The sequence below is a fragment of the Mercenaria mercenaria genome, chromosome 4, assembly GCF_021730395.1.
Source record: "Mercenaria mercenaria strain notata chromosome 4, MADL_Memer_1, whole genome shotgun sequence".
NCBI classification, from domain to species: domain Eukaryota; kingdom Metazoa; phylum Mollusca; class Bivalvia; order Venerida; family Veneridae; genus Mercenaria; species Mercenaria mercenaria.
Window position 1 is genome coordinate 81,371,273 of NC_069364.1, and position 23,677 is coordinate 81,394,949.

At 33.7% G+C, this 23,677-nt stretch overlaps 1 protein-coding gene across 2 annotated transcripts in view; it reads left to right on the forward strand.

The window, feature by feature from the left end:
* Positions 1–23,455, forward strand: part of LOC128556483 (uncharacterized) — a 47,800-nt gene extending 24,345 nt beyond the window's left edge. Inside the window, exons 2-5 of one of the 2 annotated variants that reach the window (XM_053541790.1) lie at positions 1,597–1,678; positions 3,268–3,413; positions 4,231–4,383; positions 22,224–23,455. In XM_053541790.1, the coding sequence (XP_053397765.1) occupies positions 1,597–1,678; positions 3,268–3,413; positions 4,231–4,383; positions 22,224–22,243 (401 nt within the window). In that variant the 3' untranslated portion in view covers positions 22,244–23,455. Of the gene's footprint in view, positions 1–1,596; positions 1,679–3,267; positions 3,414–4,230; positions 6,500–22,223 lie in introns of those variants that run through there. The other variant, XM_053541791.1, reaches the window with a different exon arrangement.
* The last annotated feature ends 222 nt before the right edge of the window (positions 23,456–23,677 follow it).

Sequence of the window (23,677 nt, forward strand, 5' to 3'; positions counted from 1 at the left end):
TTTGAAAGGGGTACACCTTCGAAGCAACATCAGGATCTCAAAAATAGATAGATAAATAATAAATAAAATTGAAAGGGGTACACGAATCAACCGAAGGATCTCAAAAATAAAACTCAATCATGATTAGACTCTAACTTAATGTCGAAAATGAAGACAAATATTGAAGCGAATTCCTTCCAAAGGTGAAAAAACTGCGCTACCATTTATTTTCAGTTAAACAAAACAATAGAACAGGACGTGCTCCATTTTTTATAAAAAGAAACGTATACATTTAAAAAAAAAATAAAGCAATAAACCTCCGTAAAATGCATATGCTTTTATCTTATAGCATAATGTCTTGGTGAAATATGGTTTGAACCATTTAGACACGATTTTATCGAGTTTGGACCAAAACTAATCCAATTATCAAATTAGCTTAAACTTGCATGTTTTACCTTTACCTTAAGTGTAATTCAAATAAAGCTTACATCGTGATGTGCAGAACGCACCCTTCAGTGCCAAGGTCGTAAGGTGAAATAAAATATGACATATAAATAATATATACGAACTTCTCACAAGTATTTTGTGGGGCGGTTTGGGTTGGCATGCAGTGATGTTTTTCCTAAAACCCTAACAATTGTTGTGTTTGTCCTATATCATATTTTTCGTGTTTCTTTAGCAAATAGGTACCGAAGCAATAAACATGGACTAAATTGTTTTTGCTTCTCGTATCATGCATAAATATTGAGTTCTGCTCAACCCGGGGTGTGGGACGGCAGCATGTATTTCCACTACCATTCACGAACAGACCCAAATAAATCAAACTTGCAACATTTCTGTTTTAATCGTGTTTGATGATCTGTAGACAGTGGAGCTTCCATTTAAAGACCGGCGAACATAAAATTATTTATAGAAAGATCAGCAACTGCTGATACTGACAACACAAATTTATTTCATGCAGAAATCAGACAGTTCCGTATGTATAGCAGTTTAAGCATGGATTTGTTTAAATTCATCTGTTTCAGCTATCTTATAATCAGGATTTCTTTTAAAGAAAAAATATGAAAATAAAAACAGATGTTTATAAAGGCGTTGATAATTACATATTCAGTCTTTCTGTACTTTCAGTAATTTGTTTTCTATCACAGTAGCGTTTGTTGTGCCGCGTGGCGGCCGTAAAAATGTCTCCCTGTACATTCAGTAAGAATTGTTATGTTTCGTTATTTTCAGATTGGTCAGCACGACATTAACGTTCTGTTAGTGGTACTGTTTAGTTTTCCACCTTGAACATTTTGACTTGGGGTGATTTCAACACTCCGTTTTTTCATAGCTTTGGGTATTGTCTAATCACCCCATGGATATGGTGCCTGTATTTTAATTTTGTCCTTTTGGCAGTTTCTGTGATAATACAGGCTCTATAACTTCTGATCCGCTCTATAAATTCTAGTTTGTCTTTTCTTGTTTAGCACAAGCCCATTATTTTAACTGGGGACCATACACCGGTTTTCATCGCATTGCATAAATTATATTGTTATGACATAAACCAAACAAATCAATCAAACACATTATGTTTGATCTGATAATGCATTTTATATGTTAACTATATCTGTTTTGCAGATGTACATGCAGTGGAATATTGCAATGCCTTTTACTACTGTGAAGACGGATACTATTGTTGTGACAATGATACCAGATGTTGGTAAATAGTTTAGATTTGATTTGCTGCTATTAACAAATTTTATAATGTTATATTGAATATTGATCGGTCAGAAACAAAGCATAATTTGTATATACTATCTGGTTTTTTAATGCTCCCGCTATTAGAAATGGGGTTTGAGAATATAGTGTTACCTTTGTCTGTGTTTGTGTGCGTGTGTGTGCTTGTAAACGCGCGCGTACGTGTGTGTGTGTGTGTGCGCGCATACGCGTGTGCGTGCATGTATGTGTGTATATGTTCGCGCGCCCGTGAGTCCGTGCGTGCCGGCCCCATAACTCTGTAAGTATATTGAGATAACTTGGCATAAAATGTCACCGTAAAAAGGACGACGACAGGCAACATCAAGTCTCCTTGCTAAAAGGTCAAGGTCACACTTAAAGATCAAATATTACGGTTTTCCTTTATTACTTTTTACGCATGTTGGAATATTCAAATACCTTTGGCACGAATATTCACCGTATTTACCATAATAGGATCTGTTGCGTTTAAGACCAATAACCTACAATAAAGGTAAAGGTCAAACAAAGAAGTCAAAGCTTTTTAGATACATTTTTCTTTTCAACGCTGTAACTTTTTCATGCAGGCATTTGCATTCAAACATTTACCATAACAAGAGGATGTTCAAAACTTAAAGGTCGAGATCACATTCAGATCTATGTCCAAAAAATTAAGATATCTTTTCTTGTCCATTATTTTACTTATAATGCATGCATGAATATTCAAATAGCTTGGAACAAAAATACACCAGAACAATACAACATGTTCAGTTTAAGAAACATGGTTAAAGCAAAACTTAAAAGTGAAGTGAAAACACCCCATATTATTTTCGTGTTTGGTCTATAATTTCTGCATGAATGGTTGGATAGTCAAGTAACTAGTCACAAACTCTCAACATAACTAGACACTGTGTAGTGCACAGGACCTATCCGTGTACCCCAAACTAAACCATCAATGTCACTCTTATTAGAGGTAAAAAAATTTACGTCTTTAACTTTTGTCTGCATGGATTATTATTCATAGAACTTGGCAAAAACATTCACCAGTATAAGATGTTGAGTGCAAGATTTAGACCCCAAACTCAAACGACAAAAGTGACATTTGACCACAAAAGGTAAACTAAAGATACAATTGGTCAATATGTACTATCATATTTCTATACCATCTTCAGTGTACACATCGCATACTGAAAGCAGTCATGCCCTATGGACATTTTTCTCATCTTCAACTAAATCAGTTTTTAGAAATATCAAAATATTTTTTTACACTGTAAAGACTCAAGATACTTTAACCACATTGATACAAAATCCCTATCACATGAGGACAGCGACATAAATACACGTACTAGTATTTGCTTTTTGCAAGATCTGCTTTTTGGCAAATTTTCTTCCGTAGCTCGCATTGATTTGTTCTCAATCAAAAGCTTAATTGGTATCAATTATTTCTTAGCTAAATCAGAGATCTTAAAAGCAAACGCTGTTACTTTTCAGCTAGGTTGGTAAGCTGCTCTTAACGTTGATCATAATGACCCGCAACCAACAATGGTCACTATATTTCTTTCTTTTATATTTTAGCTCTGACTCACTTTTGACGATTGGTGCAATCGTTGGTATAGTGATAGGATGTCTCGTTTTCATCGGCTGCTGTGTTGCTGTAATATGCTGTGTTACAAAGCAAGGTCACCGACCTGGTCAGATCGTCCAACCAGCACAACAACCTGGTATTTGAACATTTTTCACTCTTATTTGCCCAGTAGAACAATAGATTGCAAACACTCTGTGCATATATTACATGTTCAGACTTCAATAATAAAACTTCTGAGAGGCTTTGTCATGTTACAAAGCATAGTGCTGACATTGACAAACATCACAACAACTTGGTGTTTCGACAATTCTTAGGCTATTCATCTGTCAAGGAGAGACTTTCTATGGTGAAATATTAGACAAAAATAATTTTTGTAAAGAAAATTGTTACTGTTCTTAATTAGGATGACGAAGACACGTTTTTTAAAGGTTTGGTAAACTCACTTAAATGGAATAAGTCAGTGTGTGTAGATAAGCACCATTTGCATATGAATGTTCTTGATTTACAAAACTTGTCAGATTTACGCGTTTTATCATAGTTTTAGCCATTCTAGTATATTTCAATAAGTAGTCTACTTAGAAGATCATGTGTAATGAAGCGCGTAGGAAAAATCACAGTTTATGTTCTAATTTCGTTAAGACTTTGTTTAATTATATTTTTCAATCTCGTTCGCCTGACAAATCATCGAGAAACCTTATCTTAGTACTTTGTTGGAAAACGTTACGTAAAGATAAGAGCGAGATTAAAATATAAACTTTAGGTATGTCAAAGAAAATAATTGTGTGTACTATATATGTCATGCAATGAGAAAAAATGATACATCATCTTTAATATCATACGAGTACATGAATTAGTTTTACTATTTATAGTGAGCAGACGTTATTTAAATTGCTTCTAAAATTACCACACCCGAAGGAGTCAAATTATTTTGTAATGTTATTTTATAAAATTAGGTGTCGCGATAATCTCAACTGGACAGCCACAAGGTCAACCGATGTACGGACAACCTGTGTATGGACATCAACCATACGGTCAACAACAACAATATGGTGTGCAGCAGCCACCAAGCAGTAACAAAGCAGGAACAAGCGACCCAGCATATCCACCTCCGCCGCCGAGTTATTAGTGCAAAAAGAAGTGTTTGTGTGCGAATTGTGATACGTTATGCTATGTACTTTTTACCATTATTTTAAAACTTTGCATATAATCTTTTTATTATGACACAGATACAGTTCAATATCAACATCATATAAGGTCTAAAAATTCTTTGTTTCCGGTAACATGCTCAAAAAATTAGGGTATGTAGGTCGGATTATTTTTTTTTTAATTTATTTTTTTTATTAAGAGAGACTTTTCTAAGATTATTTTGTGTCAAAAATGAATACAAATAAGGGGGTTATGCCTTTAGAGCATCAGTAAGTTAATTTCTAACATCACTGACCATGTTTAAAGCATAAAAAGTGCAGTTTTGTAACTTTTTGTCAAAAAGTTGAAAAAAATATTCTCAAACGCCATAAAAACATTAAGGGTCGGACCAAAAATTTAGAGTAGTTAGGGATAACGGAAACAAACAATATTTTACGCCTAAATTATTAATGAAATGATACGAAAAGTCTCGGTATCGTGTTTTGCCCTCACTTTGTCAGACAGAAGTGACTCTCTTTTGTGTCCTTTATCTGTAACACATCCTGATAAAACTTAAAATAAAATTTTGCTCATCATGAAAGCCCAGTTATTTACTATTTGAAATCATTAAATACTCATGTTTCCGCCAGTACTGCACACATGACTATTATTACATACACTAGTAGTTAATAGGGTATTTTTGAATTTCTTCATCTTATCTGTACATTTTAATCTTGTTTAATTTAATTCTACTTTGTTTGGCATAACTACAGTAATGATTTCATCTATCCTATAATTAACGCAAAATAATAAGCATAATTGAAAACATCGCTAGGGAGTTTAAACCGGTTAACTGGTTAATTATCCTCAGTCCTCATCCTGCTAAATTTCTATAATAAACTGGCCCATCTTTCAATATTGACATTACCATTAACTGTTAAAAGGGATGCTTACCAATTATATCCTGATTGAATGGCGAACAGTGCAGAACATGATCAGACTGCACATATCTACACTGGTCGCAAAGGTAAAACCAATCGTACGTTAACATCACAGTATTCTAAACACGTAGTTTTTCAACTAGACGATTTTGGACTCGTGTTAATTAATCAATCTTAATATGAATAGACGGCATTCTTTCATTGTTTGTTTTTCTTTATTTTTAATCTATATTTTTTCATTTAATGTTATTTTGTATCCTCATTTATATATGTACATTAAGGTATTAGGTCACTAATAGTAATGTTTACAAAATGGCCTTTGCTTGGTATATTCTGAAAGGTAACCATGTTTTGCACTATTTTGCAATTTTTAAACAACTTTTACCGTGCCGTTTTTTATAAATTTTGTATAACTTATGGTATCTCCTCAAGCTCAAGTAGAGAAAAATTTCAAAGTGATAGCCACTACCCAAAACGTTTGCAGAGAACTCATTTTACCATTAATTTTAATAAAAGAAACATCAAACTATTGGTAAACAATTATAAAACACAAAATAAAAATGTCAATATCATTTCTTCTATGGTGCCTCAAGTAAACGGATTTAATGAGACAGAATTCATACTTCAACATTGAAAAAATAAGGTCGAATGCTGTGTTTCTGTTGTGAAATTTGCTTACTCCATTTAAAAATAACCTTAGGGCACACGTAAAACCTACCTAAATTTCTTACACAATATATAATCTAAGTGTGAAAGCAAAATAGAGAACTTTCACCGCGTGTTACTCGATATTTGTAAAGATGTGTAACTCTACCCCTTCTGTTTAAGTAGTAAATTCACTTTAAAAACCAAGAAATCGCTTATAAGATTCATCTTTTTTCATTTTTTTACAAGAAATCAATAATAAGTCTTAAAAGAAGTAAAAACATACTAGAAAAAAGGAAAATAAGGAAAAAAAATTTGGTCCCAGTAGTGCTTGAACCTACGCCCCCCTAAAAATTGCAGTAAAAGTAGGTTTATGGTAAGAATTGAATACTCTTCAAAAAGGAGGTTCTCTATTAGTGATCTAATACCTTAAGTTGTATGCAATGTATATATTTTCTCTGTTTGTGTTCAAATTTTCAATTTTGGAGGAAAATAAAGATCTATCTATTTATCTACCCGTCCCATCATATCCCAAATTTTCAATATTGGAGGAAAAATAAAGATCTATCTATTTATCTACGTGTCCCATCATGCACAACCAAATACCCGGGGAAAGCGTAGCAATGCTGAACAACAAATATACGGTGTGTCTAAAATCAGTAAGGCCATAACCTATTTTTATAAAATATTTATGACCAAGAATCTACAACTAAAGCCACACAAAGATTGCGAATGACATTGATATATTTCATATTGCACTATACACTATATGCGGCTTTTGACAGCAAAAGTCTACGTTATTTTTTTAAGACCTCGTATATTGGTTACATGCATTGAAATCTTCAACATGACTACACGCCCAACCAAATAATCCTTAAATTCCTTATGTACAAAATATTATCACCCACGGTTTTATACCGTGTCAATGTACTATTATTTATACTACCGTTTGGGAGAAGCACTGCTTTCAAATTCTATTTTTATGAAAATCAAAGAATGCCTGGTCATTTTCAGAAATTGGAATGCTTCCTATTTGATATACGGTATTTTAATGTATCTACACTTAAACCATTATTGGAACAATCTGTTCAGTCACCTAAGACAAAAAGCATTGTGTAAATGACCGAATCAACCTTTATAAAGTCCATTAAGTGTATAGTCCGTTTTATTTGACCTGGCGGGGCGGAGTTAATCTCTGACTTATGTAGGCATAGGAAATAGAGATCAATATAATTGCACCTTTACTAATCTTCTAATCCTACCAGGTGTTCTGTATTACAAAAGTGCTTCTATTGTGACATTTTGATACAAGCAAAACTGTATTATCTGCACTATTAATTACTTTATTAATTACTTACTGGTATTTCATTTTATTATTGGCTTGATAAAAGTTAATTTTTTACCATATGTAAGTTGACAGAATCATAGGAACCATGTTTTGAGGGGTAAATCAAACACAAATGAATAAATCCTAAATTTTTTTGTTGTGCAAAATAGTATGATATTGTGTCTAAAACAGTTTTCATTTTCCACTCAGTTGTGTAATTGCAAGGGAAGTAAACTAATAGATATCTCTGCTTATAAGTACTAGCCCAAGGCAAGAGTTGTCATTTTTTTCGTGGATCACAAATTTAAATTAAAAGTTAAAATTTCTGTTATTGATATTAACAAAACTATCATAAACTTCACATTTGTGAAATCATTTTTGGTTATTTCAAGGACTTGGAAATAAATTTCTAGACTTTATTTCATTGAAAAGTTTAGGGTCTATCTCTAACTTATGCAAATAATGGTAATCTAAAACAATGAGCAAAATAGGTTGAGCAATATCACTGTTTAATTCCGTAATCTTCGATAACTAACGACTAACATTCAACGCTACATTGGTTACATGTACTACATACCATGCACAATAATGTAGTGGACCGTCGCGAAACCAAGCCCCGCCAGGTCAAATAAAATGCACTATAACACTACCAGGTATACCCAAATAGTTGATTGAAACCAGTGACACGTTAAAGGTGTCGTATGTCAACAGGAACTCGTCCTTCAAAGCAATTTGAGCCGCGCCATGAGAAATCAAACAGTTCGTTTGCGACCAGTATGTATCCAAACCAGCCTGCGCATTACCAGACTGTGCGGATGAGCAAGCTGGTCTAGATCCATGCTGGTCGCAAACGCACTTTGTTGGTTTTCTCATGGTGCGGCTCATACATTGATTTTGATAAATAATAATCTGTTAAAAGCTTTCTAAATTGGCCTTTAGTTAATTTTTTAAAAAATGTTTGCTACTACCGTCGGATCAAATTGTTTGTAATTTTTCAATTATTTTGAACAAACTCCGTTTTAAAGCAATACCATAATGTTTTGTTGATATTTTTTTATTTTCTATCTGTGAAAGATAGAACATTTAGAAATTTTATGAGGCTGTGGCAATCTAAGACAGCTTTAGTAAATGCGTAGTAATGTAAATCATGTAAATGATTATGTGGCTGGAACTAAAAGTTACTTATTGGTTAACATGCAAGAAGAATGTAAGCTAAATTTTCTGCATTATTTCAGAAGCGTTTCAAAGGTTTACTACTTTTTGCACAATATTTTTTGGTTTCTTATTTTTTTTAATATATTGCAAAAATCTAATGTCAATAAGTTTGTAGTCACTTTCAGAGTACTCATTTTTTACGGAAGTTTTAGAGAAATTACTTTTCGCCTAAATGGGTTAATCCCTTTAAACGTGACGCTACTAAGCTTTCAAGCGAACAAAAATATAGCGAAGATACTCAAACGTAAATATTATTTCGCGGAAAAGGTTAAGTCTATATACATACCGCTTCAAATGGTATCACAACAAGCAGGTTCTAGTTTCTCTTTTCAAACAGAGCTGTGTGCAGGGCATTAAAGACTTACTACTATAAATCCGTACTTATTAGCTAAGTACAAAGTTATACAATCTCGCCAGGCATACGCATGTTTTTGACAACAAAGAAAGTGACGACAGGCGACTTTCAGCTTTTCTCGGAAGTAAAAGAAATGAAAGTAAACAGGCTAAACTTGAAGGCGAAAGTCGCATTTGCATTGGTCTATAGTCAGAGGTCACGTTCTGGGGTCTCCCCGTCTAAATGTATGCGCGTGGACTTCTTTTTGTTTTTGCTAATCGGGAGTCAATTTTCAGCAGTTTCGAACGATTTAAAAATACCTTGGCTTTAGCACAACATGTCAGCTTTTCATATACAAAAATAAATTTGAAACAAATTTATAGGGGTCCGTAACGTAGCAAGGGTATATGGAGATTTTTGGAACTTCGTCTAATCGTTCAACAAGTCTTTTTTGATGTTGTCTAAAAGTGACAGCATATGCTTCGGAAGTTCGATTTTTCAGTATTTGGAAGCTGTACACATACACATTACAGAAATATTTTCAAAATGAATTTCGTGTAACAAATGTTGACTCTACGGAGGCGAGAAAGGGCCATCAGACGCTAATACGTTTTATTACGTTAAGGTGCGGGAAGGATATTTTCACTTGCCCTTTCTCAAATATAACATGATAAACGGTAGCAAGTATTGTAATACGAAATATCGCATTGAATGGCATGATACAAAGGTACGCTTAAAGCCGGGGTTTATATTCGTTTAATATAAAATCGGTCATAGTTGTGAGTATTAATTAAATGAATTTTCTTTGTCCATATTACTTATAAAATTGCACTATTCTGTACCGTTTACATTTGAGTCTGGAAAGGGTCTACACGAAGGATATTCTCTTATAATCCAATTTTATGAAACCAGCATTCATTCTCGATAATTTTCTAACATGTTGAAACATGAAATGATGTAATTTTTCAGAGGACATTTCAAATTTGCAAATCTTCAACATAATCTCTAGTACAAGGGGTAGAATAAAAGATATGGAATTTGATTAATTAAAAACTATGTGTCATTTTCAATTTTGCATTTATGAGCAGCCTAACACAGCGTAAACTAAAGTGCTCATTTAACATTTTAGAGAAGAAATGTAACTTTAAACCACCTCTTCTATCATTAAAACCTTTGTACTTATGTTTTTATTTTTAAAAATGAAAGCGAACACCAACGTTTAATGGGAGAACGATCCGATTGAATAAACAAACAGTAATGCGGTTATTTTTCTTTTGTCAAACTCAAACAGGTTTTAACTCATTCTTTATCTTACCAGGAAGAGGACAGGTCACAAACTTTTGAAAACTTGTAAATTTATGTTTCGTTTTTCAGTCCTTGCTGTGATAGGTTATCATATTTAGACACCTCTATCTCTGTTTCTGTCGATGGATCAAAATCCTGGTTTTCTACCTTAACACTAGATAACTGTAAACTATAGTTGGAATACCTAATAAATAAAACATAACATATTCCTATATAGAAAGCATTATCAGCTTTAGCTTATAGTTTATCATTGCATAAACGTAAGTGAAAATGATGCATTGCTGTGCTTCTCGTGGAATTTGAGATTTATTGCTTTGTTTTGAGATTTTCTCTTCTTTTACAATTTAGAATTATTTATGAAAACGGAAACATCTCGAATAATGAATACTGACGGGTATAGACAGTACACTAAATATACTTGGTCTGGCCTTAAGACCATTTTGAATATTTTCAGAAAATCGCTATTTGGATCAATAAATCGTTGCCGAACGACCAACGTGTTCAGGCTTAAACTGAATTTTCTTCAAACGTTTTTAAAGTAGAATTAAGGGCGGATATTACTGCAACATGGATGCAATAATTCAAATAATATGCCTTTGCATACTCGTAATTTCATCAATCATTTCGGGTGAGTAATTTTATTTTATTTTACACCTGGCTTACATCTATACACATTTAATATTATATCTAAATTATTATTGTTTGAACTCCCGACAACTGCATTTTGCTATTTATGTAACATTACTTCGTAAGTGAGGCTAGCCTATCACGCCAAACAGAAATTTATTATAGAATGGAAAAAAAAACAACAACAGAATTACGTTAAAGCATTTTTTATATGCCATATGAATATTTTGCACGACGAAAACATAACACGTTTCTCTTTGCGCTTCCCTTTGTTGAAAGAGGTACAACTTCGAATCAACGTCAGGATCCCAAAAATAAATAAATAAATAAATAAATTTGAAAGGGGTACACATTTGAATCAACGTCAGGATCTCCAAAATAAATTAATTAATCTCCAAAATAAATAAATGAATGAATTAATTAATAAATAAGTAAATTTGAAAGGGGTACACCTTCGAATCAACGTCAGGATCTCAAATATAAATAAATAAATAAATAAGTAAATTTGAAAGGGGTACACCTTCAAATCAACGCAAGGATCTCAAAAATAATAAATAAATAAATAAAAAGACGTGTAAAACAATCATCTTCACATAAAATAAAACTCATTCATGATTAGACTTTAATTTAATGTCGAACATGAAGACAAATATTGAAGCGAATTCCTTTCGGAGGCGAAAAACCGCGCTTCCAGTTATTTTTAGTCAAACAAAACAATAGAATAGAACGTACTCCATTTTTTTATAAAAAGAACGTACACATTTAAAATAAAAAAATAAAGCAATAAACATCCGTAAAATGCATTATGTTATAGCATAATGTCCTGGTGAAATATGATCTAAACCATAAGTCACGATTTAATCAAGTTTGGAGCACAAAAACTAATCCAATAGCCTAAACTTGCATGTTTTACCTTTACCTTAAGTGTTATTCAAATAAAGCTTACATCGTGATGTGCAGAAAGCACCCTTCAATTCCAAGGTCGTAAGGTGAAATAAAATATGACAAATATAATAATAAATACGAACTTCTCACAAGTATTTTGTGGGTTGGTTTTGGGTGGCAAGCAGTGATATTTTTCTTAAAACCCCAATAATTGTTGTATTTGTCCTATGTCATATTTTTCGTGTTTCTTTAGCGGAATAGGTACCGAAACAGTAAACATGGACTAAATTGTTTTTGGTTCTTGTAACATGTATAAATATTGAGTTCTGCTCAACCCGGGACTATAGGGCGTGGACGGCAGCATGTATTTCCACTACCATTCACGAACAGACTCAAATAAATCGAACTTGCAACATTTCTGTTTTGATCGTGTTTGGTGATTTGAAGACAGTGGAACTTCCATTTTAAGACTGGCGAACATAAAATCATTTATAGAAAGATCAGCAACTGCTGATACTGACAACACAATTTTTTTTTTATGCGCAATTCAGATAGTTCCGTTATGTATAGCAGTTTTATCACGGATTTGTTTAAATGTATCTGTTTCAGTCATCTTCTAATCAGGATTTCTTTTAAAGGAAAACAATGAAAATAAAAACAGATGTTTATAAAGGCGTTGATAATTACATATTCAGCCTTTCTGTACTTTCAGTACTTTTTTTCTATTTTACTATCACAGCAGCGTTTGTTGTGCCGCGTGGCGGCCGTAAAAAGTCTCCCTGTACATTCAGTCAGAGTTGCTTTGTTTCGATATTTTATGATTGTTAAGCATGACATTAACGTTCTCTTAGTGGTACTGTTTAGTTTTCCACCTTGAATAGTTTTACCTGGGGTGATTTCAACACTCCGTTTTTTCATAGCTTTGGGTATTGTCTAATCACCCCTTGGATAGGGTGCCTGAATTTTAATTTTGTCTTTTGTGTTTCTATTTCAGTTTCTGTGATATACAGGCTCTATAACCTCTGATCCGCTCTATAAATTCTAGTTTGTCTACTTCTGCATATTGTTTTCTTGTTTAGCACAAGCCCATTGATTTAACTGGGGACCACACGCCGCTTTTCATTGCACTGCATAAATCATATTGGTATGACATAAACCAAACAAATCAATCAAACACATTATGTTTGATTTGATAATGCATTTTATATGTTAACTATATCTGTTTTACAGATGTACATGCAGTAGACTATTGCAATGCCTTTTACTACTGTGAAGACGGATACTATTGTTGTGACAATGATACCCGATGTTGGTAAATAGTTTAGATTTGAAAAATCTTTAGATTTTAAACTTGATTCCCAATATCGATAGACAGGAAAGAGCCACTATTAGCAAATTTTATAATGTTATATTGATCGGTCAGAAACAAAGCATAATTTGTATATACTATTTGGATTGTTATGCTCCCGGGGTTTAAGAATATAGTGTTACCTTTGTCCGTGTGTGTGTGTGTGTGTGTGTGTGTGTGTGTGTGTGTGCGTGTGAGCGCGCGCGTGCGTGCGTGCGTGTGTGTGCGTGTGTGTATGTGTGTGCATGCCCGTGTGCGTGCATGTGTGTGTGTATATATATGTGTATATAGTTCGCGCCCGTGAGTCCGTGCGTGCCGGTGTAATGAAGTATTTCGACCCCCATAGAATAATGACCCCCCGGTCATTATTCTATAGAAAAAGTGACCCCCTGGTCATAGTATTATGACCTCCAGATCATAGTACTATGACTCCCCCACGTGAAGTAAACTGAACCTCACGAAGAATATTGACTCCCATAAAAAAACGACCCCCGTCATTTGGTCAAATTTAGTGAAACTCATGTATCTAAGGCCTAATTGCTGCATTTTTTGCCCTCACTCGGGGAGGGGGGCATATAGATTTGCCCTTGTCCGTCCGTCCGTCCGTCCTTCCGTTTGACCATTAGCCCCAGATACCACCACTTTTACATAGAAATCAGAGCATTCCGCAACGGGAAAAGGGATTCTATTTCTAGACGCTGTATCTTGGTGTATACATTTTTTTTCAGGAAAATAACAATTCACAATACGTTCACAAAACACACCAGTGTCAATAATCCCTGCAAACTTCGGTATGAAGTAATTCTTCAGAAGAAAACTGCACAAGAAACTGCTAGCATAGAACTTAGTATTAATAGAAGTTGCAATACTTAGCAGTGGCAGTAAAGTACTGTAGCGGCAACAATAGAAAGTAGTAGTAGTAGTAGTAGTAGTGAGAGTGGTAGTAGCAGTGGTAGTGGCAGTGGCAGTGGCAGTAGCAGCAGCAGGAGAAGAAGAGGTAGATGTACAAGACGTATTAGTGGAAGCAGGTATAGTAGTATCAGTAGTAGCAGTTGTAGTAGTAGTAGTAGAAGTAGTAGTAGTAGTAGTAGTAAAAAGAAGAAGAATACATGTAGTAATAGCAATAGAAGTAGCGGCACCAGTAGTAGTAGTACAACAAAATGTTAACTATTGGCAATGGAGGGTATTAGAGTTGTAGATCTAGTAAAATTGTCCGTTAGGTTTGGTGGGGATCACTTTTTAATAGATATTATCGTCGAAAGTCTTTTTAGGAGCCGGTCTTTTACACGGAAAGAGTAACTTTTTTAAATAGAATAATGTCGGGAATCGATATTGTATGAGAGTTCGAATGTAGTAATTTCGGCAGTGAGTATTTTACATGGAAGGAGTCACTTTTTCTATAGAATAATAACCGGGGTCGTTATTCTATGAGATTCGAAGGGAGTCATCTTTAGGGAGTCAGTATTTTACTTGGAGGGGTCAGTTTTTCTATAGAATAATGACCGGGGGTCGTTATTCTATAGAGTTTTCAAGGGAGTCAGTTTTTATAAGGGAGTCAATATTTTACAGGAAAGGAGTCACATTTTCTATAGAATAATGACTGGGGGGTCGTTATTCTATGGGGGTCGAAATACTTCATTACACCGGCCCCACAACTCTGTAAGTATATTGAGATAACTTGGCGTAAAATGTCACCGTAGTAAGGCGACAGGCAACATCAAGTCTCCTTGCTCAAAGGTCAAGGTCACACTTAAAGGTCAAATATTACGGTTTTCCTCAAATACATTTTATGCATGTTGAGATATTCAAATACTTTGGCACAAATATTCACCACATTCACCATAATAAGATCTGTTGCGTTTAGGACCAATAACCTACAATAAAGGTAAAGGTCAAACTAAGAAGTCAAAGCTTTTTAGAGGTAATTTTTTTGTCAACGCTATAACTTTTTCATGCAGGCATTTGGCATTTGCATTCAAACATTCATTTTAACAAGGGTTTTTCCAAAACTTAAAGGTCGAGGTCCATCAGACAGGTCAAAATTTAGAACTTTTTTTGTGCTATAAATGCATGCATAAATTTTTCAAATACTTGGACAAAAAACACCATAACAAACAACGTCCCGTTTAAAAAACATCCCCCAACCTAAAGGGTTTAAAGCAGAACTTAAAAATAATTTTGTTTGTTTGTTTGTTTTGGGTTTAACCCCCTTTTTTAAAGTATTTCAGTCAAAACGGCGGGTAGTTAACCTAACCATTTTCCTGGATTCTGTACCAGTATAAACCTTTCTCCGCAAGTAACCCCCCAAACCCCCAACATGAATCAAGGTGGGGACAAAATGTTTCAGACACAATGTCTTTTACAAATATCACGGAGAACATACGCCCACCCCAGGTCGAACCACGACCCCCGAATCCTAACCAACCTCTACCTACAGAGCTAACCGGGGGGGCTTAAAAATAAGTGGAAAAAACGCACATTTTTTTTCGGTTTGGTCTATAATTTCTGCATGAATAATGGAACAATTTTACTATTTCACAAACGCTCAAAATAACAGACCCCTGTTTGTGCACAGGACCTATCCGGTACCCCAAGCTAAAAAATAATGTCACCCTTTTTAGGGGGCAAATTTTACGTTTTTAACTTTGTCTGCATGGATTATCATTCATAGAATTTGGCAAAAACTTTCACCATTATAAGAGAGAAGTTGGTGAAAATTTTTAACCCCAACTAAATACAAAGTGACATTTGACCACAAAAGGTATACTAAAGATACAATTGGTCAATATGTACGGTCGTATTTCTATTCCATCTTCAGTGTATACATCTCATACTGAAAGCAGCCATTCTCTATGGATATTTTTTCTCATTTTCAACTAAATCAGTTTTTAGAAGTATAAAATTTTTTTTGTACACGTAAAATTTCATGAACCTTTAAACCCATTTGATACAAAATCTTTTCACAGAGGACAGCGAAAGAAATACATGTATTTTTTTTTTTGAAAAATCTGTTTTTTTGGAAAAATTTTTTCTTCCGTACCTCGCATTGATTTCTCTCAACAAAAGTTAAATCAATTATTTTCATAGCTAAATCAAGATTTTAAAAAGCAAACGCTTTTATTTTTTCATTAAAGTTGGGTAAGCTCTTAACGTTGCATAATGACCCGCAACCCAAAAAGGTCTTTATATTTCTTTTTTAATTTAGCTCTGCTCATTTTTGACGATTGGTGCAATCGTTGGTATATGAAGGAGCCGTTTTCATCGGCCTGGTTGCTGTAATATGCTGTTTTTACAAACAAGGTCACCGCCGGTCAATCGCCCCCAGCACAACAACCTGTATTTGAACATTTTTCACTTTTTTTGCCCAGTAGAATAATAGATTGCAACACACTGTCCTTTTTTTTAAACAGTTCAAACTTCAAAGGTAAAAGTCTTATTTGCTTTTTTAGTTCAAGCAAGTCACTGACCTTAAAAAACATCACACAACTTTGTTTTTCCAACATCTAGGCTTTTCCTGTAAAGGGGAGACTTTCTATGGAAAAATATTAGAAAAAATCAAGTTTATTTCATTTCGTAAGAATTTGTCTAATTATATTTTTCTATCTCGTTCGCCTGACAAACACGGAAACCCTTTTACTTAGGATTTTTTTGGGAAAACTTACTAAAGATAAGAACGAGATTAAACAAAAACAAGGGTATGTCATAGAAAATAATTGGGGGTACTATAATGCAGAAATTTAGAAAAAAGAGACTTTTTCTTTAAAAATACGATACATGTATTAGTTTTACTTTTTTGGGTGAACAACAAAAATTTTAAATTGCTTCTAAAATTACTAAAACCCAAGGGAGTCAAACTTTTGTAATCTATTTTATAAAATTAGGTGTCGCGAAAATCTAACTGGCCCCACCAAAGGGTCAACCGATGTAGGGACAACCTGTGAAAGGAAACACCAAACGGTCAACAAAAACATGGTTGCAGCAGCCCCCCAAGCATAACAAAGCAAACAAGCGACCCAGCATATCCTTTCGATACCCCTATCGTACACCGACGCACACCTGAGACCCAAAATCAAAAACTATTTTTTGGGGGTTCTCCATTACCGCTACTGTTTGCAGGGGGGCTACCGCAACACTAATACGTACCAAAAAATGGGGGTCTCATTTCCATAGCGCAAAAATTTGCATATTTTTAAAAATTGTTTTTTTTTTCCAAAATTGAAAATAAAAATTTAAAACAAAAATAACTCATTTTTTTTCCCGTAATTTCATGAAAAACGGGCTACACTATGGTAGTTTGTCATTGTGGGGTTATTGTAAACAAACTGTGGCACAACTTATAGTTTCTTTTTTCCCCTGAAATATCTCTATGGTATTTATATCAGATAAAACAAACATTTTAATTTTATTTATTAAAAGTCACATATTTAAAGGGCCACTCCCCATGTGGCAGTACATGCTATTTTGTTGAATATTTTTAATACACTGGGGCATTTTTTTGGTTTCGCTTCCCTGCATTAATCACGGGGGTAATTTTGGGGAATAAATAATGCCACGGGATAATTTTGATTACATAAACCCCCTTTTCGCGGGGTAACTTTCCCAACTGGGGAATGCACTTAATTTCTTTTAATATGTAAACTACACTATGGAACCCCTTTAAAATCAAGTTTTCACAAAAGTCACTATAGTCTTATAACAGGACGATTAAACTACACTGGGGTACTAATTAAAATTTTCGTTCTTCCTGAAACGCTACTTGGAATTTTTGCAGAGTGGTTTGGTTGCTGACCATTTCCTCCATATGCCCCCCTCCCCCCCCCCAACCCGTCTAACAAAAAAATTTGCCCCCACTCCTAACTAATCCTCATCCCTGTAATTACTATAAGACTCTTTTCTAGGCCCCTTTAATGTTTTTGGAATTCCCTTCCAGACAACTTGTGCAAGCACCACCCCTGAACCAGTTTTAGGCAGGGTGAAACCCCAAACTTGCACACAATGCTTATTAATAACAGAAGACCTGTTTTTTTTTAAACGTTTTTTAACTGTAATCCTTTTTGTTTTTAACACTATCAACTGATTCATGTTTGCAATACACACGGAATTATTTTTTATTCCCCCGTCCATTCATTTTTGAAATTCTTGTACAGGCGCGCACTGCACGTAAAAATCGAATGGGGAGTGAGCAGTATAAAAAGAAATAGATAAACATTATTAATACTAGTATTAAAAAGGCTTTAAAATTTTCTTTTTTTAAGCAATGCAGTTTCTGCAAATTTTTGGGAATTTAAAAGATTTATTAGAGGAAAAAAAGAAGTAGAACTAACGGGGAAGGTTTTGAACACCTGGTTGAACCGTATAGGGGTTTTAGACACACCCTTGGGGCCAGGCTTCCCTTCCCCCAAACCCATCTTTGTGGTCTTTTAGTAAGGGGCAAAAATTCTTGCCAATGATTTGAAACCACAGAAATTAGTCCGACAAAAAGGAAAATTTTCGGCATGAATAATATAATCATTTATTTTTCCTGGTTTCGGTTAGTACAATTAACCAAAGGGCACATATGACACGTCAAATCAAAAATGGAAAAAGGGAGCTAGAGTTGGAAGGGGTTTCCCTTCAGGAATTAGGGAAACCCCAAAAAAAGCAGGGGATTGATACCATTACCGAGAGTTTGCAGACTCACATGAAATTATCTCAAAGTCAGGGGGAACAAATGCTTGTCAGTTTTTGCTATGAAGAAAAAAAGCCGCCGGGGGCCCGAACAAAAACGTCATCATTTTTTTGTAACATGAAAGACAATTTTTACAGGGAAAACAAAAATCTTCTTATTAAAAGTTTTTTTGATCTAATGAGTATTTTTAAAGATTTTTGGTATTATGGTCATTGCTATGTTACTGAAATACTTTCTTTTACTCCTTAATAAATTGGGTCTGAGTCAACAGTCGCTCAAACAAAAATGTACCAAAATTTTCGCCTTTGGGCAAAATTTTTCAAATATTTTAAGCATGTCAAAAGGAAAAGTCTGTTTTTGCATTAAAATTCACGCTCTAACAGGTTTTAAACTTTTTAAAACGAATAAAATGTTTTGAAAATCCACCATTAATAAAAACCAGTTCCAGAGAATTGTGCAATAATTGAGTTGAAAATCAAAAATTCTTGCTTACAAAAAATATTTTTCACTATTTCAGGGGTTAATCCTCGTGATCTTTTAAAAAAACTTTCAGGGAATGCTTTCTTTGTTCATGCTCCAGAAATGGGATTGGCAAAATAAAGACAAGTCCATACGACCTCCAACCAAAACGTCCGTAAAACTTATGGCAACAAAGCAAAAATTGGGAAAACCCCGAAAATCGATTTTATAAATAAACCATTGCAAAACACTAAATGTTATAATTTGTACTTTTTTTATGCTTTTTACACATTTAATAAACATCCTTCCCTTTTAAATTTTGCTACATAACGTTTTCAAAAAATCACCCAGGGAAAGGTCATAAAACACCCCAAAATGCCAAAAATTATCTTTAAACGACGAAAAGAATGACTGTCTGACAGCGGAAATTAACACAAACTGGGGAAAAGAAACAGACAGTTTCTAAGATTTGTGACCCATTACATTGTACACATTTTTAATGTGTCGGGATATTTCGTTATGTTTTTAGTACGAAGGAAAGTTTAATTTATTCTCTTTTGAAAAAAATTTCACCCGCAATTACTTTTCTAATATGACTTCTCAAGGGAAAAAATGTTTTGATTAAAGTTTGAATCAAGAAAAACATGTTTCATAAAATTGGGTTTTTGTGAATTTTGATACTTGAATAGGTATAAAAAAATAATCAACAACCGGGGATATTCAAATAACACATAACTAACTTATTAAAAATTCTAACCCAGACATGTTTAAACACAGTGAATTTTTTGGCATTTTATCTTTCTAGGGGCATTAACAAAGCAAATTTTCCCTACCCCCCCCCCCCTTTGCCTTTAACGCTATTTAAAAAAACAGTATAAAAAATTAACGGTTATTGTCGTAAATTGTTGACAAAATGTCTCAGTTTAAAACGACTACAGACAAATTCAAAAAAAAAACAGGGAAATTAATTCATGACTTTTAGTGAACTTTTTGTTAACATTTTCATATGTTCTATGTTTCCTTTTTTCGATATTTTTAATAAGAAGATCCCCATCGTTTTAGCTTTTTCAAAATGCTTTTGTTTAAATATATTTTTTTTATTTTCTGTCAAAAAGTTTTTGTTTGCTTTTAATGTTTACTTTTAGTCTCCTACCCGTTTCTCCGGATCGGACAAAGGAGCTACCCTGAAATTTAGTCCAAAAACTTTTTCAGGGTTTTTAGCATTTTAAAAAGATTCTTTTTACTCATATCCGTTTATAGGAATTGCGTACGTAGGTTTTTTATTTAGTTTTAATTTTATTGTTTTTTATTTTTTTTCGTTATAAAAATGTTTTTGTTGCATTTTTACTTTTAGTCACCTACCATTTTTTCAGCGATCGACCATGTAAGCGCGCCCAAATAACGTTATTAAGGTTTATTTTAAAATTTTCATATTTATAATCGTTTTTTTTGGTGTATACGATGCCAAAATGCAAAAAAAAAACCAAAAAAAATCGAATACACTCGTGGTAAACTTATAATGTAGCTAAAATGCTTTTTTTCTTTGTTGTTATGCCTTACGACTTTCAAACAATTTTAAAATAACGAATTTATTAAAGCATTATATCTAAATTTGAGCGTAATCCCCTTGCGAGCTTAAACCGTTGAAATTTTCTTTAAAGCACAATTTAAAATATCAATTTTTAACCATATAATGAAGAATTAAAGATCTCATTTCACCGAAAGCACATTCATGTATGGTTTTGGGAAAAAATCATTTTAGAGTCTTAATGTTTGAATTTTTGGCCCTTTTCAAAAATTATTCCGGTTTTTAAAAAGCAGCCATTTAAAATAACCACGTTCCTGGGAAAGACCAGTACAAACCAAAGTCCGAAGCAACTGCACTTTCCACAAAAAAATCCAGCTAGCACAGCTCGAACCTGCGACCCTCCGTAATGAGAGGATTTTAAGATTACAATGCACAAGTGTCTCCACATTTCGGACCCGGACTATAAAAAAATTAAAAGACTATACAAAGGGACATTGAAATACTGAAACGTACCATTTTAAACATTCCCAATATCCATCTTTTTAAAATGCAAACATGGAGCTCAAAGTCAAAATTTCCATTGTTACTTTGGGAAAAATTTAAAAATCATTCTTACCCAAAGTTTGAGTTTTAAATTTGAAAAGTACAATTCTTTTTATAGTATAAATTTTCACACTCTAGTATGCAAATGGAAGAAGCGATGTTGCAAATGTATTACCGTTGCGGCGTAAAAAAAATGAAGCTTCTGAGAAAACCAGTGTATATAGTATTTTCCATGTGCAATAACAATTTAAAAATTTCTGCCGATGTAAAAATTTCACTATTTTTTGAATACCACAGTGAAATTTTGTAAATTTTTCGGAAAAAGTTCAGAACTACCCTAGTGCCACAGTAAAGTAACGTGAAAAGCTACAAAACGCATCAGTGGCAGACCCTGGTTTTTATACTTCTAGAATGCCGGGGCCGCAAACAGCGTAGTAAAATAGCTTTAAAAACCGGCGTAGAAATGAGTAATTAATTAATTTTAAAAACTGGTTCGGTAATTACCGCGACGACAACCACAAAACAAAAAGGGTGTTTTGGAGGGTAATGATCCCTTAATTGTCTGAAAAGGATTTTCTTACAAAAAATTTAACGATAACAATGATTTTAGAACATTATTGCGCACTAGACGTTTGGTTTGTTTTTAAATTTTGTGGAGACCTGTAATTTGTAGCGTAATATTATTTAGTATGTCATATAAAATGATTAACTTATTATTTAACTGATTTTATACCGTTTTGTTAATAACATAAATGAAAGTTTACACTTCAGACAAATTCTGCAATAAATAAAAAGCATTCAAATTCCCCCCCAGATACAAAGAAAAATTTAAAAAATCCGGTAGTCCTACGCTGTACGATGTCGGTAATCTGGACCCTCGTTTTGATGGTACGTTTTAGGCGTCTGCGGTAGTCAGTCGGTGTATGATAGCGGTAATAGCGACCCCCGTTTTTATGGTACGTATAAGTCTGCTATGGTAGCCGAAAGGATATCCACCTCCGCCGCCGAATTATTAGTGCAAAAAGAAGTGTCTGAGTGCGAATTGTGATACGTTATGTGATACGTTATGCTATGTACTTTTTACCATTATTTTTAAGCACTTTGCATTTAATCTTTTTATTTTTGCATAGGTACAGTTCAATATCAACATCATATAAATTGTTAATGAAACGATACGAAAAGTCACGGTATCGTGTTTTTGCCCTCACTTTGTCAGACAGAAGTGACTCTCTAGTGTGTCGTTTATCTGTAACACATCCTGATTAAACTTATAACATTTTGTTCTTCATGAAAGCCCAGTTATTTACTATTTGAAATCATTAAATACTCGTGTTTTTTTTCAGCCAGCATTTCACACATGACTCTTATTACACGAACTTGTAGTTAATAGGGTATTTGAAATTCTTCAACCTATCTGTACATTTTAATCTTGTTTAATCTAATTCTATTTTGTTTGACATAACTACAGTAATAAAGAAGTATTGTAAATTGTATTGTAGTAATGATTTCATCTACGCTAAAAATAACGCAAAGTTATGAGCATAATTAAAAACAACACTTGAGAGTTTAAACCTGTTAACTGGTTAATTGCGCGTAAATTTCTTCATCTTATCTGTACATTTTAATCTTGTTTAATCTAATTCTATTTTGTTTGACATAACTACAGTAATGATTTCATCTACCCTAAAATTAACGCAAAATTATAAGCATAATTAAAATCAACGCTTGAGAGTTTAAACCGGTTAACTGGTTAATTGCGCGTAAACCCTCAGTCCTTACCCTGCTAAATTTCTATAATAAACTTGTCCATCTTTCAATATGTACATTACAATTAACTGTTAAAAGGGATGCTTACCAAATATATTCTGATTGAATGGCGTACAGTGCAGATCATGATCAGATTGCACGGATCTAAACTTGTCGCAAATGTAAAACCAATCGTGTCCGGCATGGTAAGGGTTAACACCACCGTATTCTAAACACGTAGTTTTTCAACTAGACGATTTTGGACTCGTGTTAATTAATCAATCTGAATATGAATAGACAGCAATCTTTCATTGTTTGTTTTTCTTTCTTTTTTCTTTATACTTTTTCATTTAATGCTACTTTGTATTTTCATTGATATATGTACATTAAGTTGTATGCAATGTATATATTTTCTCTGTTTGTGCATATGTTCAAATTTTCAATATTGGAGGAAAAAAATAAAATAAAGATCTATCTATTTATCTACGTGTCCCATCATGCACAACCAAATACCCGGGGAAAGCGTAGCAATGCTGAACAACAAATATACGGTGTGTCTAAAATCAGTAAGGCCATAACCTATTTTTATAAAATATTTATGACCAAGAATCTACAACTAAAGCCACACAAAGATTGCGGTTACAATGACATGTTTCATATTGCACAATACACTATATGCGGCTTTTGACAGCAGAAGTCTACGT